Genomic DNA, 14,313 nt, shown 5'->3' on the forward strand with positions numbered 1-14,313 from the left:
TAAATTTTGCTTGTGGTACACGGTGGAATCGAGAAAAAGTAGAATAGATACGACGTAAGGCAGACAGAAATTAAGAATTTCGAATTGTGAAAAATATCGTATTGGATTTGGAGCACGTGAAATCTATATTTTGCAATATAATTCAAGGATTTTGATCGATGGTGGCTTCTGTTCGACAGCGGAATGTAGCGAAAGTAGAATAGGCGCGACGCGAGCCAGACACAAATAAATCAGGATTTCTGGAAACTACTACATTGGATTCGAAGCATGTGAAATTTCAGTTTTGTAATAAATTTCCTGAATTTTGGTTGACAGTAGCTTCCGTTTGGCACATTGGTACCATTTCGTTCGTTTGGTACACAACGGTCGGAGTAGAATAGGTACAACGTAAGGCAAACAGAAATTAAACGCTTGAAATTGTACGAACCTTAGATTTGCAGCACGCGAAGTTGATATTTCCAATGAATTTTGTGGATGTTGATAGATAGTGCGAGTATGATTTATTGTAACAGTGTACAGATTTTTAGATGTTTATCATTGTTGATTTGTAGGAAGATCATTGCTATTTTATGAATGGCGATAGGAGGAACCGGTTTGAAGCTTTTGGACAGTTTGTTCGTGTTAAGTAAGTTGATGTTTTTGAGCAGTTTGTTCGTGATAAATGGAAGAATTATTGACAGTGGAATAATTGTTGAGGTTTGTGGATTCCAATAGGTGGGTTTCGGTATGTCTGGTATTCTTGAATATGTTCGTGTTAAAACAATCATTGGTGTATGATAGGTAACTGGAAGAGAATCAAGTGAAAAGGTATGATATTGGTAATGCGACAGGATTGCTGATCGAATTTATTCATCAAAACTATAGGGAGAAAAGATTGAAATTCGAAAAATCTAAAATTTGTTGACGAAGAAGAGTTAGACTGCCTTAATGGAATTTAACGTTTGAAATTTATTTAACTTATATTCTAGAGGTTAAAGATGGTTGTCCATTCAGATTAAGATTGTTTTGAATAAATGAAGCAATTCTTAGAACTGATTGATACAATAGGAAGATAAGATACATGAAGTAGACTACGTATTGGAAAGATATAAAGAGAATATGAGTCAGTTGATCAAATTGATAGCGAGGTATTGAGTAACCGAGCTATTCAATCGACCATGGCTATCTTCTCTCTGAATCTGTAATCTCGTGACTGTGACTACACACTGAACTTGATATCTAAATGCTAAAAATATATCGATTGCTTTTTCAAGCAAATATACTCATCTTTCAGCAATAAAATTCGCTAAAACAGATATATCTGATACAAACGTCTAAGATGAACACGTTTACACGATGTTCACGATTAAACGAAACATTCTTTTGGATGCGTAACACCCAAGGATTAAGAATGATTAAATAAGCTTCGCAAGTGTATTAACTTTTGAATGATTATTTCCCTTTAAATGCGATAAAAATAGTATCATAAGTCTATGTTTATCTTTGTTTATCAAAATATTCATGATAATAAGATAAGGAAATCAACGTTCTCGATATAAAAATTTTCTGATAATCTCATCTTAACTTAATCTCGCCAAACGTTAAACCTTCCTTGGGTGCTGGTAATTACTTTAAAATTACAGCAAAAGCAAATATCAAAATCATATTGTACTTTCGTAAAGCTTACACGTAACGAAAATATCAACAAATTTCCTGCCGCGATATAATCGCTACGGCAAACATTTGCATTTTGTTTTGTATCTCGGACGACGATCAATGATTTTCTTTATAGAATAATAGTTCTGCTCTGTTTAATGCACAGACACAGAGACGATAATAGAACCCGTCTTATGCGAAACAGCATCTTGCAGTCACTTTTCATGCACTAATTACGTGTCGCCGGCTGGCGTGCTGCAGGCCACTGGTAATTCCATTAATTAATTAACAGCGAACCAGGGATGAGCCAGTGATAAAGTTCAAAATCGAGCTCGCAACAAAATGGACGAGTTCGGATCTAACCAGAGGGAGATTAAAACTGATTTCTCTTCCCCTAATCTTAATTGACAAACGCACGCCAATCTTTCTAATTGACCAAAAGCATTATCTGCTTTCTTCTTCAGATTTATTATTTCGTTATACAATAGTCGTCAACTATATTGATAAATTTTTTAACGTAACTGCTGGAGGATTTGTTTCTATGGATGTTTTGTACGCTATTTTATATTGTACACTATTTTTGCATCTTTCGAAATCTTTCAATTTCTTACAAATCTGCATACGTGTACATCCACCATCTCGTTTCCAGTTTTCTCCTTCTCTCCATGTTGACGTGTATACTCGTCGTAGCTTGTATTTATTTACGCACTCCATGACCTAACCCCACGACCAAAGACACGCTCTAAGACTAAATTCCCCAATTAACTGGTTAATAACAATAATAAGAAAAAAATAACACTCAATTGTTGAAAATAATTTTGACAAGAATAAATCAGATTATTGCCGCTGAAACAAACCGAATCCCACTGAACCGGATACCACGAAAGGGACATTCGGCGCGTAAAGCCATCACCGGATCACGAGATTGCAGATCCTCCGTGAATCCGCGTGGAATTCGCGGGTTACATAAGTTTCTAAGCGTGCCACATACCATCGTGTATCCTCTCACCGCGCTTATGTAAACCGCTCTTAAGCGCAACCGGTGTAAGACGGAGCTGTACACGTTATTATCAAGTCGGATCGTAATTTTCTGGCCACGGTTGCCCATTATCGGCCAAGGTCGTGGTCGTTTGTCAACATGTTCGTCGTAATTACTGCGGAAGACTTTAGCCCATTAACCGAGGAAGATCAATGAACTCGCTTTACCTGTACAAACCAGTGGTTGGTGTTACAACTATTGGGATGGCAACTAAGTGATTGCGGATTTTGTCAATACCATCTAATGACAAAATCCGCAATCACTTAGTTGCCAACCCAATAGATACTTGGCTATTCGATTCTTCGCTTTCCGAAGCCGGTATACAAATTCAAGCAAATCTGAGAAATTTACTTGATCATTCGTGTCCTCGAAATTATATAACGATTTAATAGGAAACGCAGTATTTGCAGGCAAAGGTACGAAAGCAGGTTTAGTCAACGTATTTTTACGATCCGGTCAGCCTGTTTTTCCCATTCGAGTCATGTAATTAGCTTCATCGATTAGCGATCGTTTGCTTGGTCTGTGCGACGTATCAAGGACGATGGAGCATCGTACATCCTTTAAGGACGACCTCGATGTCTACGATTCTCCCGTCATCGTCATCATTATGTCGTCGTTCTCTCGTGGGGTGCTTTATGTAAGATACTGGTTTTCTTCGCGGTTCTGAAAAATTCGCACGGCCTCTATGGTCGCCACGCCATATGAATTCTGCGATTATCACGCGACAGCCAGGACGAATTTTTCTCTTTTTTTCTTTTCGATTCTTTTCTTTCAATTGCCTTGGATCTGATTTATAAATCGAAGTGGATGCTGAGATTTTAACGATAATTTGCCATTTGTTTATTTACGAAAAGAAGCTTATATTGTAAAATAAAAAGTACAGAAAGACACCATGATTTTATAAATTTACATTTAGTAAGAGCAATATCGTGTACGAAATATTATAAATATCGCATGTATTGCATATAAATAATTGTAAATATTGTATATATCACAGGACAAATGTTATCAACATGGTAAAACATTTATAATACAAATGTTACTAAAATTCACAGTTTTTTTTTTTATTTAGTTGTTTACATTCACAATTTGTCCGATTTGGACATTTGGTAGAATAAAATTCACAGTGTATCAATTTTACACTTTCTTTCATTCGCCACTGTATTTTCATACGAATTTAAATTGCGTTTTTCTTGCTTTCTATGGATTAATCGATTATTTGACTTTCACGTAGTTTTTCATCTTTTAAAATTCATTTTTGTAAACGTGAGAGGATTTTGTAATTTCAGGTTGAAAGTGTTCGATCTTCTATATTTTGAATGTAGTCCATATTTTTACTTCATACGTAGCTCAGTCGTACATTGCTCAAGCTTCACATGCTTTTTAACTTTTAACGCAAGGAAAACGCCATTAGGTCAATAATAAAAGACAACAATAATAAAAGAACTTGCAGGATTAATAATCGTGCTATCTTCTTAAAATGTTCGCAGTTCCTTGAGCCATATAATAATCGACATATTAATCAACACCGTATATAGATCAATTTTGTTAATTTTCAGAGTTTCTAACTGTCCTTTTACAATGACAAATGATTTTGTCGATGCTAACAAATTCTCTTGATAAACTAATACGAATTTTTATATCAACTTGTGATTGTAAGTTAAGATAGTAGAAACTAGAGTTTCTACATTTAAAGAGCAACTTTTTTATTGCACCAAGCTAGAAAACATCGAAGGACGAAATTAAAACTTATAATTTCCAGTCTGTTTACGGGAAATCCTTTTTCCACGTTAATCACGAAGATATGAATTTTAATTTGCCTTCGTAACGAAGATCGAACAACGTGTCACGTAAACGATTATGCAAATCGACACAGAAACAACAATCTTCCATCCCCATATGAAGATGTTTGTCAACGATCCATCGACAGCGTACTAATGGCAGAAGCTTATTTCTACGTGAAAAACAACGATCGTTTTTAAGATTACAGACAAGTTGATCGATCAAATGGTAAAATTATGCGACGCATAATATGCATATTACATGGAAAATGAACATATTAAATCTCGAAATGCCGCGTGTTCCTTTGAATTTGATTTCAATTGTAAAACAGTATGCCTTGCGAATAGAATTCCTAGTTAGTCGTGAAACATCGTACACAACTATGAATTATTGTTAGATAATTATGAATATGTGAATCGTAGGTAATTACGGATAATGTGTTTATCGTTTACGTTGTTATTTATTTTTAATGAAAATAAATGTCAGATTTATTCAATCGAAGACTTTTGATATGAAGTTACAAAGCATTTTCGTATTTGAAAAATGAAATAATTATTATTATTATTACTGTCAATTATTATTATCATTATCTGTTTATCGTAGTGAGCCTTAAAGACTGGCACAGTCTATGCTACAAATGTGTACATTTAATATAATTCAAAAAAATAAAATGACAGATATTTCAATTTCACGAAATTGAAGCATTGTCCTGTAAACTTAAAAAAAGGACATACGAGCACTATAGTTTGTACACTATGTCAAATCAAAAATATCGTGTTTGAGACAAGATAGAGAGAGCTCGTAACTTCCTAAAGTATGTGAAACATGCAAGATAATATTTTACAAATTTCAAGATACGCGTTTTTCAGTACACAGTTACAGAAGTTAGAAAGTTCGTTTATAAAGCAAAGAATCATGGAAATTTGTCAAAAGAATCGCAAGATATTAATAAGAATAATTATCGCAGATGTCGACGATGCTAGAGACATTTTCGACAGTTGATTAATTTATCGTCAAGAGAGAAGGTTTCCAAGTCAACGCGCTTGAAATGAAGAAAAGAAATGTTCTAAGGAACAAACGATCGATAGACCACGATGATCGCCACATGGTCCATTAATTCGCCGTGTTATGTCGATCAAAAGAAGAATTTCGAGCCTGACGATATTAATTAGACGGTAAACTAGAGTAATTATGGATTTATACGAGAAAACAGAGTTCCCTTTCTCTTCGTGAAACCGTTCGTGATCAACAGTGAAAATTACGATTCGAGAAAGAACTAAAGTCTTAAAAGTCTATATTTTGTGATATCCAGAAAATTCGAATTTTTATGTTTGAAATCCAAAATTCTACGAAATGTCGTGCAAAAGTTTCCATTCCATGAAATCAGTGCGTATGGAACAGCGGCTCTTTTCGTTCGATTTAGAGAATTTTGTATTTGAATCGAAATCCTGTGTGACTATGAAACAAATTATCGAAGAAAATATTGAGATTGCGAATAAAATGGACACAAACAGCTGAATAGAAAAGAATACGTTTCACTTGGTTTAACAACCGTTATACCACTTATCGATCCATCCAAACCATTTGACCTTTTAAGGCTTATTAGCTTTGAAACCCTGACCCGAAGAAATCTTTGATCCAGATTCGCAAGTCTCACGAAACTTGGAACACTATTAGGTATTAATGCTGTCTACCTGCAATCAGCCTGCCATTTGCATCGGCGCAATTTCACTTATAACAGTTGCAAATTACACTCCTCGAAATATATTCTTTTGGTTCTACGAATTACGAGCAGTATACAGTTGGTTATACAACTTTTCTAAAATTAAAATCTAGACTCTTTAAGTAAGAATGTAAACGTAAATATTTTCCAAATTTTCATTGGACTTAATTTTATTATTACTAAAAATTTCAGCCAACGTCCGTACGATATTTTTTTTATACTTTAAACATTTTATTTATTATTTATCATGTATCATCTATTTATTTCTATTTTTATTAAATAACAATATTTTATTAATCTTAACGATAAGGAGAACTTGTATCGTATATTTCTTTTAAGTAAGCAAAATCACTGAAGTTATTTAATTGAAAATAAGTCAATGTTGTCGTTCTTTTCTTTCGTTTATTTTGCAAAATTAATATCGTTTCCTCAAAGAAAAATTATAATCGCAAATCCTGTTTTTCAAAGTCGGGAGGCAAAAAAAAAAAAAAAATACACGGCTCAGTTTAAACTTTCGGTCATACAAAAACACAATGAAACTTATTTTCATGGCTTTACTTTATTATATTTACCAATTTTAATTAACAGACTGTAATAGGTATAAGCCTCGATAGAATACAATACAATACAATACGCTACAAATTTTAATGAATCATTAGCTCGTTACTAAAGTTTCACTCCATATAAGAAAATATTAAAGTGAATTTTGCAAACTTATAATTATAATATCAAACAAATTATAATATCTATATTTCCATCACATTTTCACCTGACTTTGCTACGACAAACTTTTACCGCGACGATTACAAAGCAAATGATAAAAATGATTTTGGAAATCGGTCGATTGAAATCTAATTGTGGACGCAATTCCCTCGCGACAGCAATGTCAGGGAATTATCTCCAGGGAACAGGGACGAGTGTTGTAATCGCAAATTAACGAGGATTAACACTCGCAAGAACCTACACCTACGTTACGTATGTATTGGAACGTACGATGTACGATTGACGTTCTACAAGTTGAATAAAATGACGAATTCTCTATAAAAAAAAATCTATGCGATTCAAAGTATACGTGATTGATGAGAAAAACAGATGAAAAGGGCAATGTTGTTCAAATTTTCGATTTCAATTCACTTAATTGTGTATTTTTCTTCAATAATTTAACGAATAAAGCGAATACTATAATGTTTTTCCAGTAAATACAAATGCACATGGAATAATAAAAATATGATTTTTCATGGAATTAACTTTTTTTTTTAGCTTGTTTTTTGATAGAAGCCGAAGAAAAGATAGTGGTTTTATAAATACATATATGACGTAACGTTTCATCAGAATTATGATTAGACCATTTTGTCCGATTAATCTGACGAGAAAGATTCTGTAAGTAATCTCCGAATTGAAGAACGTAAGCATGCAAAAAAGAAAGAGTGTAGCAGAAATAAAGAACTACGAGCGATTATTTACGAACGAGTTTATGTAATTTTGATATCCGGCTGCATATCTTGGAAACAGCAGCAAATAAAATTATGCAACATTCAGATAACGTTATCAAATAGATTGAATTAAGGTGATAGCTTTAATTCGAAGAAGATTCGTGAGATTTCGTTAATCGCACGATGTCCGATGCTAATTTCATAATAAAACTCAAATTAGTTCTCTCGTTGTCAATCGCCGAAGAAATTATTAAAAATAGTTTCACGATTATTTATCATAAATTTAAGAAAATATCTCTACAACAGCCTAATTTCATTCGCCACTCGGCATCTACGTTCTCGCAATGACACCTCAGCGCACCGTACAATTCCAATTCTCAATGAAACCTTAAAATTCTATTTTTTTTTTTTTTTTTTTGTTTTTAATGTAATTTTAGGAATCTCAAGAATTTAAGAAACCTTAGGAATTTTATGTCAATCGCGCTTTACCGCAGAATTAAAAAAGAAACAATTAGATCGCTAGATTTACTCGGAAATAAATACCTGCGCATCTCGCACACCATAGTTTCAAATTAATCAGCGAAGAAATTATTAAAAATAGTCTCTCGATTATTTATCATAAATTTAAGAAAATATCTCTACAACAGCCTAATTTCATTCGCCACTCGGCATCTACGTTCTCGCAATGACATCTCAGCGCACCGTACGATTCCAATTCTCAATGAAACCTTAAAATTCTATTTTTTTTTGTTTCTAATGTAATTTTAGGAATCTCAAGAATTTAAGAAACCTTAGGAATTTTATGTCAATCGCGCTTTACCGCAGAATTAAAAAAGAAACAATTAGATCGTTAGATTTACTCGGAAATAAATACCTGAGCATCTCGCACACCAAAGTTTCAAATTAATCAGCGAAGAAATTATTAAAAATAGTCTCTCGATTATTTATCATAAATTTAAGAAAATATCTCTACAACAGCCTAATTTCATTCGCCACTCGGCATCTACGTTCTCGCAATGACATCTCAGCGCACCGTACGATTCCAATTCTCAATAAAACCTTAAAATTCTATTTTTTTTTTTTGTTTCTAATGTAATTTTAGGAATCTCAAGAATTTAAGAAACCTTAGGAATTTTACGTCAATCGCGCTTTACCGCAAAATTAAAAAAGAAACAATTAGATCGTTAGATTTACTCGGAAATAAATACCTGAGCATCTCGCACACCAAAGTTTCAAATTAACCATGTCGTAGTGACTCTCCACGTTTATCTGACACGTGTTGACGCTATATTTTACCCTATATTTCTACGAACACAAAGCGTCTTAGAACAGACAGATGAATTTTTGCAGAATGAACTACGTACAGTCACGGTGAAAACTTACATTCTCGCGACGATAATGGCGATTCGTCTGTTCGCGGTTCGACAGCAACCAAGAGAGAAGGATGGCTGGCGGTGAAAGCTCTGCTAAAAGGTTGACAGTAAGCCAAATTACGAGCGACGTGCAGCCTCGTTGCTTCCAAGGGGAGAATCCTATGAATATCTGAGACTGTTGACTGACGAGACATCCTACAAGTTCTGTCTCGTTACTCTACGCTACTGTCCTTTTCTCCAGGCACACGCATTCTTATACAGGGTGTCTCAAAGTAAATCAGATCACCTAAATATCTGCCTTATTTACGATTGTACGAAGAACCTTCTCCGGGAAAAGTGAAGCAATCTCAAGGTTATCGGTGTTTCTTTAAAGGAAATCTTACATTTTCTTATCCATCGATTGATGTGTCTTTTCTTCATTGTCAAAAGTATCAAGGTACTTGTTGTGCGTGAAGACAATTCGTTCGAAAGATACTTCGATCTCAATTTTGTGAAGTTTGACGTACGAAGAGGACGTATGAAAAAGACGTATGAAAGGAAAGACGGAAAACGATAGTCCTGCGTTCATTTGGTGAAATTAAAATGGAAATATTTCTCTTAAATTATCCATTCGTAATATTTTTGTATTTTTGTATAGACAATAACTTTCTTTTTGTGAAATACGAACAAGGATTTTCATAGAATAAAAATAAATGATACTATAAGATTCCTTTCGAGGAAATATGAAATTTCAATTTCTGGATTCTATGAAATTTGTAAAATTCTAGATTCTTAAAAATCTTATAAAATCTTATAAAAGCTTTAAAAAACCATATAATGTCTACAAAATCCCAGATTTTACAAAATGTCCTACAAAAATCTCTTCTATAAAATGAACCTAAGAATCGATTCGATTGCAGGACGTTCTGGACTTATTGTGTCTCGTGGTTCTATCGTTAACACATATTTTATAAACCACATTTATAAATTATATTACAATTTAGAAAGCTATTTTCGAAGCATAATTTCAAGACTAATGAAACATAACGTCCTAAAGTAGCATTGAAAAGGCAATTTTCAAGGCAATTTGCTTGGTCCACTTTTTTCCTTCAACTTTAAGTGCATTACGATCATTATCATCATATTACTGCGTACGTTCATTTACAAAAAGAAAAGAAAACCCTATCTCGAAGGAATTAGAAATAATTCACTGGAAAAATAAAAATTCGCCCAAAATATTTAACCACACAAAAATTTCACAAAAACAACTTGAATATTCAGAATTTATGTACGCTAAATGAAAGTAAAATCCCAATTCTATAAAGCAGCTACGTGTACAACTGTCGTTTATTAAAAAAATCGACAATTTGTAAGTAGCAATTATTTTCACGAAGAAAATAAACGAGGAAGCTTTTCCGGTTGAACAGTTAGTCCTCGATAATTTACGTTTGATTTATTGGCAATTATCGCGATAAATGTTTGACAAGGCGGTTAATTACCGGCGGTAGACGAATAATGGCACCGGAAAGAGATGTCAAATTGTCGCTGTTACGAAACGAATTATATCGTTTCCGGTATTCTCCGGCTGCGCCTCTAAACCTAATTATTTTCGCTCGGTTTCATTGAACCGAGATTCTCTCACGGCGATACTAAGTCGGAGAAAGTGAAATAACTCGGTCTTAGAGAACACATCTATGATACTCTTCTTCTCACGCATCCTATTTATCCATGGGATCAAGTTTATTCACTCTGTCGTCTATTCTTCTCTTAAAGTTCATTGTATTTCCAAAAGCACAATTTTCATAATCTATATACATTTTAATATATTCGATAACCGTACACTTATAACGAATTTATAATTCTCATATTTCAATAAATTTATTATCGTCTCAAAACGATCATCGTCAAAGAAATTTTTGTTACCTTCAGATAAAAAATATTAATAATCTATGCATTTTAGTATATTCGATAACTGTATATTAATAACGAATTTATAATTCACATATTTCAATAAATTTATTATCGTCTCAAAACGATCACCCTCAAAGAAATGTTTGTTACCTTCAGATAAAAAATATTAATAATCTATACATTTTAGTATATTCGATAACTGTACATTAATAACGAATTTATAATTCACATATTTCAATAAATTTATTATCGTCTCAAAACGATCACCCTCAAAGAAATGTTTGTTACCTTCAGATAAAAAATATTAATAATCTATACATTTTAGTATATTCGATAACTGTACGTTAATAACGAATTTATAATTCACATATTTCAATAAATTTATTATCGTCTCAAAACGATCATCGTCAAAGAAATTTTTGTTACCTTCAGATAAAAAATATTAATAATCTATGCATTTTAGTATATTCGATAACTGTATATTAATAACGAATTTATAATTCACATATTTCAATAAATTTATTATCGTCTCAAAACGATCACCCTCAAAGAAATGTTTGTTACCTTCAGATAAAAAATATTAATAATCTATACATTTTAGTATATTCGATAACTGTACGTTAATAACGAATTTATAATTCAATATTTCAATAAATTTATTATCGTCTCAAAACGATCACCCTCAAAGAAATGTTTGTTACCTTCAGATAAAAAATATTAATAATCTATACATTTTAGTATATTCGATAACTGTACGTTAATAACGAATTTATAATTCACATATTTCAATAAATTTATTATCGTCTCAAAACGATCACCCTCAAAGAAATGTTTGTTACCTTCAGATAAAAAATATTAATAATCTATACATTTTAGTATATTCGATAACTGTACGTTAATAACGAATTTATAATTCACATATTTCAATAAATTTATTATCGTCTCAAAGCGATCACCCTCAAAGAAATGTTTGTTACCTTCAGATAAAAAATATTAATAATCTATGCATTTTAGTATATTCGACAACCGTACACTTATAACGAATTTATAATTCTCATATTTCTATAAATTTATTATCGTCTCAAAGCGATCACCCTCAAAGAAATGTTTGTTACCTTCAGATAAAAAATATTAATAATCTATACATTTTAGTATATTCGACAACCGTACACTTATAACGAATTTATAATTCTCATATTTCAATAAATTTATTATCATCTCAAAACGATCACCCTCAAAGAAATGTTTGTTACCTTCAGATAAAAAATATTAATAATCTATACATTTTAGTATATTCGATAACTGTACGTTAATAACGAATTTATAATTCAATATTTCAATAAATTTATTATCGTCTCAAAACGATCACCCTCAAAGAAATGTTTGTTACCTTCAGATAAAAAATATTAATAATCTATACATTTTAGTATATTCGATAACTGTACGTTAATAACGAATTTATAATTCAATATTTCAATAAATTTATTATCGTCTCAAAGCGATCACCCTCAAAGAAATGTTTGTTACCTTCAGATAAAAAATATTAATAATCTATGCATTTTAGTATATTCGACAACCGTACACTTATAACGAATTTATAATTCTCATATTTCAATAAATTTATTATCATCTCAAAACGATCACCCTCAAAGAAATGTTTGTTACCTTCAGATAAAAAATATTCTTTTCTAAATATCAATCCTTCTCCTAATCAGCGCAAGAAACGAATTGATATTCCAACAAAGACAGACGAAAGTCTGAAGATTTTGACGAGAGTAGCAGTAACAATACCAAAAAAAGCCTACCTTTCTCGTTCTGGTGGGCTGTTGCTTAGTGTTCTCGCTGAAGTTCATGTTCAGATCGATGTACAGGTAATTGTTATTGAGCAACTGCGGCGGTGGTTCCATCGGTGGCGGATTCGCCTCCTTTTTGTGTCTCAAACGTCTTTCAGTCCTGTCTTGTCTGGTTCGAAGAACCAACACCACGTTACGATCCAACATTTTCAAAAACGAGGAACTTTACGTCCCAATACTGTCGATGGATATCTCGTTACGTTCAATCTGTTGCGAATAATCAACTTGGTAACCAGTGGCTCGAGAAGGCCACGAAAATCTCAATATTTTTTATCGTTCGATGTGCGCAGATATTTTCAATTGGCTTCTACGTCGATGCAGAATTCTATGATCTTTAGAATTACGACATTTACGACGGTCTGTGTATATTTAAAGAGATTCTAATTAGTTTCTGTCGTATACCGATAAGATTCGATTTCTGTAGAATTTCTCTTTAATACACGTTTTCTTGACTCTTCTTCGATAAAGTATTATCGATAACTTTGAATATCTGTTACTTTGATTGGAGCTGTGCAATATTTAGAGTGGCTCTAACCGGTTTTTACTGTATCGATAATAAGTTTCGATACTGCTAGAATATTTGTTCTTCTTTAACTTTTCTTTTTTGTAAAATATTATTAATAATTTGGAATATGTGTAAGTTTGATCAAAGCATCGTATCTGGAGAGGCTCCGATTTTAATATACTGTCCAATTTTATTTGCTAGAGTTTCGATATTTAATTCAACTCTTTACTAGTACACAAAATTACCTTTTCAATTATCTAGTAAAAAGATTGCACTTTCAATATTTTATATCTGCCACTTTGCTCGATTCTCAATTATTTTCTACTACAATTATAAGCGAGACTTACTCTCGAGGAAGCAATACAACCTTTCAATATGGTCTTCTTAGAAAACTTCCTGAAAACAAGCTCGGAACAAAACCTTCCTCGACTTTCATCTTCCGCAGAGCACCGGTGATCATTCGAACAGCTTCAAGGTTCAAGTTATTATACTATAGCGTCTACTATCGCTTCTAAACACGACAGTTCTCCAGCTTGCTCGAGCAACGCTATCAATCCAACAATATTTGGGAAACTCACTTTGGAACAGTACAAAGTTGATCATTCGATATTAGCTGATTGTCTCTGCGCTCTGAACGCTAATTATTTAGTAACTGATATCAAATAACAAAACAACACAAAATCTCCATAAACAGCACTTCTCTCGTTTCTGTTAAAAGTACCATACAAATTCTGAAAATACTCACAGATCGTCTTCCATTAATAAATCACCGAAATTCACAGAATGTTCATGAAAAATCTTGTAATCCGCACCAACAGCCACCAACGCCGGTTCAATTCGATACAACGTTCAGACGACACTACTCGTTCAGCAAATTAAATTACTTGGTAATTATGTATAATTCGTGCATTTTACAAATATCGATAATATCTTCGAATAGAAAAATCTTCCGGGATTGCTTCATATTTGGCTTCGAAGGTCTACGTTCCAGTCGATGATGGAACGAGCTGGATCCGATCGGAATTGAAGAAGAGGCAAAAGAAGATGAGTGGGAGAAGCGTGAATTTGTGAAACGACCGC

The 14,313-nt window shown here is 32.8% G+C and overlaps 1 protein-coding gene across 2 annotated transcripts in view; it reads right to left on the reverse strand.

The window, feature by feature from the left end:
* LOC117205620 (ras-related protein Rab-32) overlaps positions 1-14,313 on the reverse strand; it is a 57,857-nt gene that overhangs the window by 21,268 nt on the left and 22,276 nt on the right. Inside the window, exon 1 of one of the 2 annotated variants that reach the window (XM_033444229.1) lies at positions 12,681-12,890. The exons of the other annotated variant lie outside the window; for it this stretch is intronic. Coding sequence (XP_033300120.1) covers positions 12,681-12,875 — 195 coding nt within the window. The 5' untranslated portion in view covers positions 12,876-12,890. Of the gene's footprint in view, positions 1-12,680; positions 12,891-14,313 lie in introns of those variants that run through there. 2 annotated transcript variants of the gene reach the window in all.

Source organism: Bombus bifarius, unplaced genomic scaffold (assembly GCF_011952205.1).
Source record: "Bombus bifarius isolate JDL3187 unplaced genomic scaffold, Bbif_JDL3187 scf7180000007992, whole genome shotgun sequence".
NCBI classification, from domain to species: Eukaryota; Metazoa; Arthropoda; class Insecta; order Hymenoptera; family Apidae; genus Bombus; species Bombus bifarius.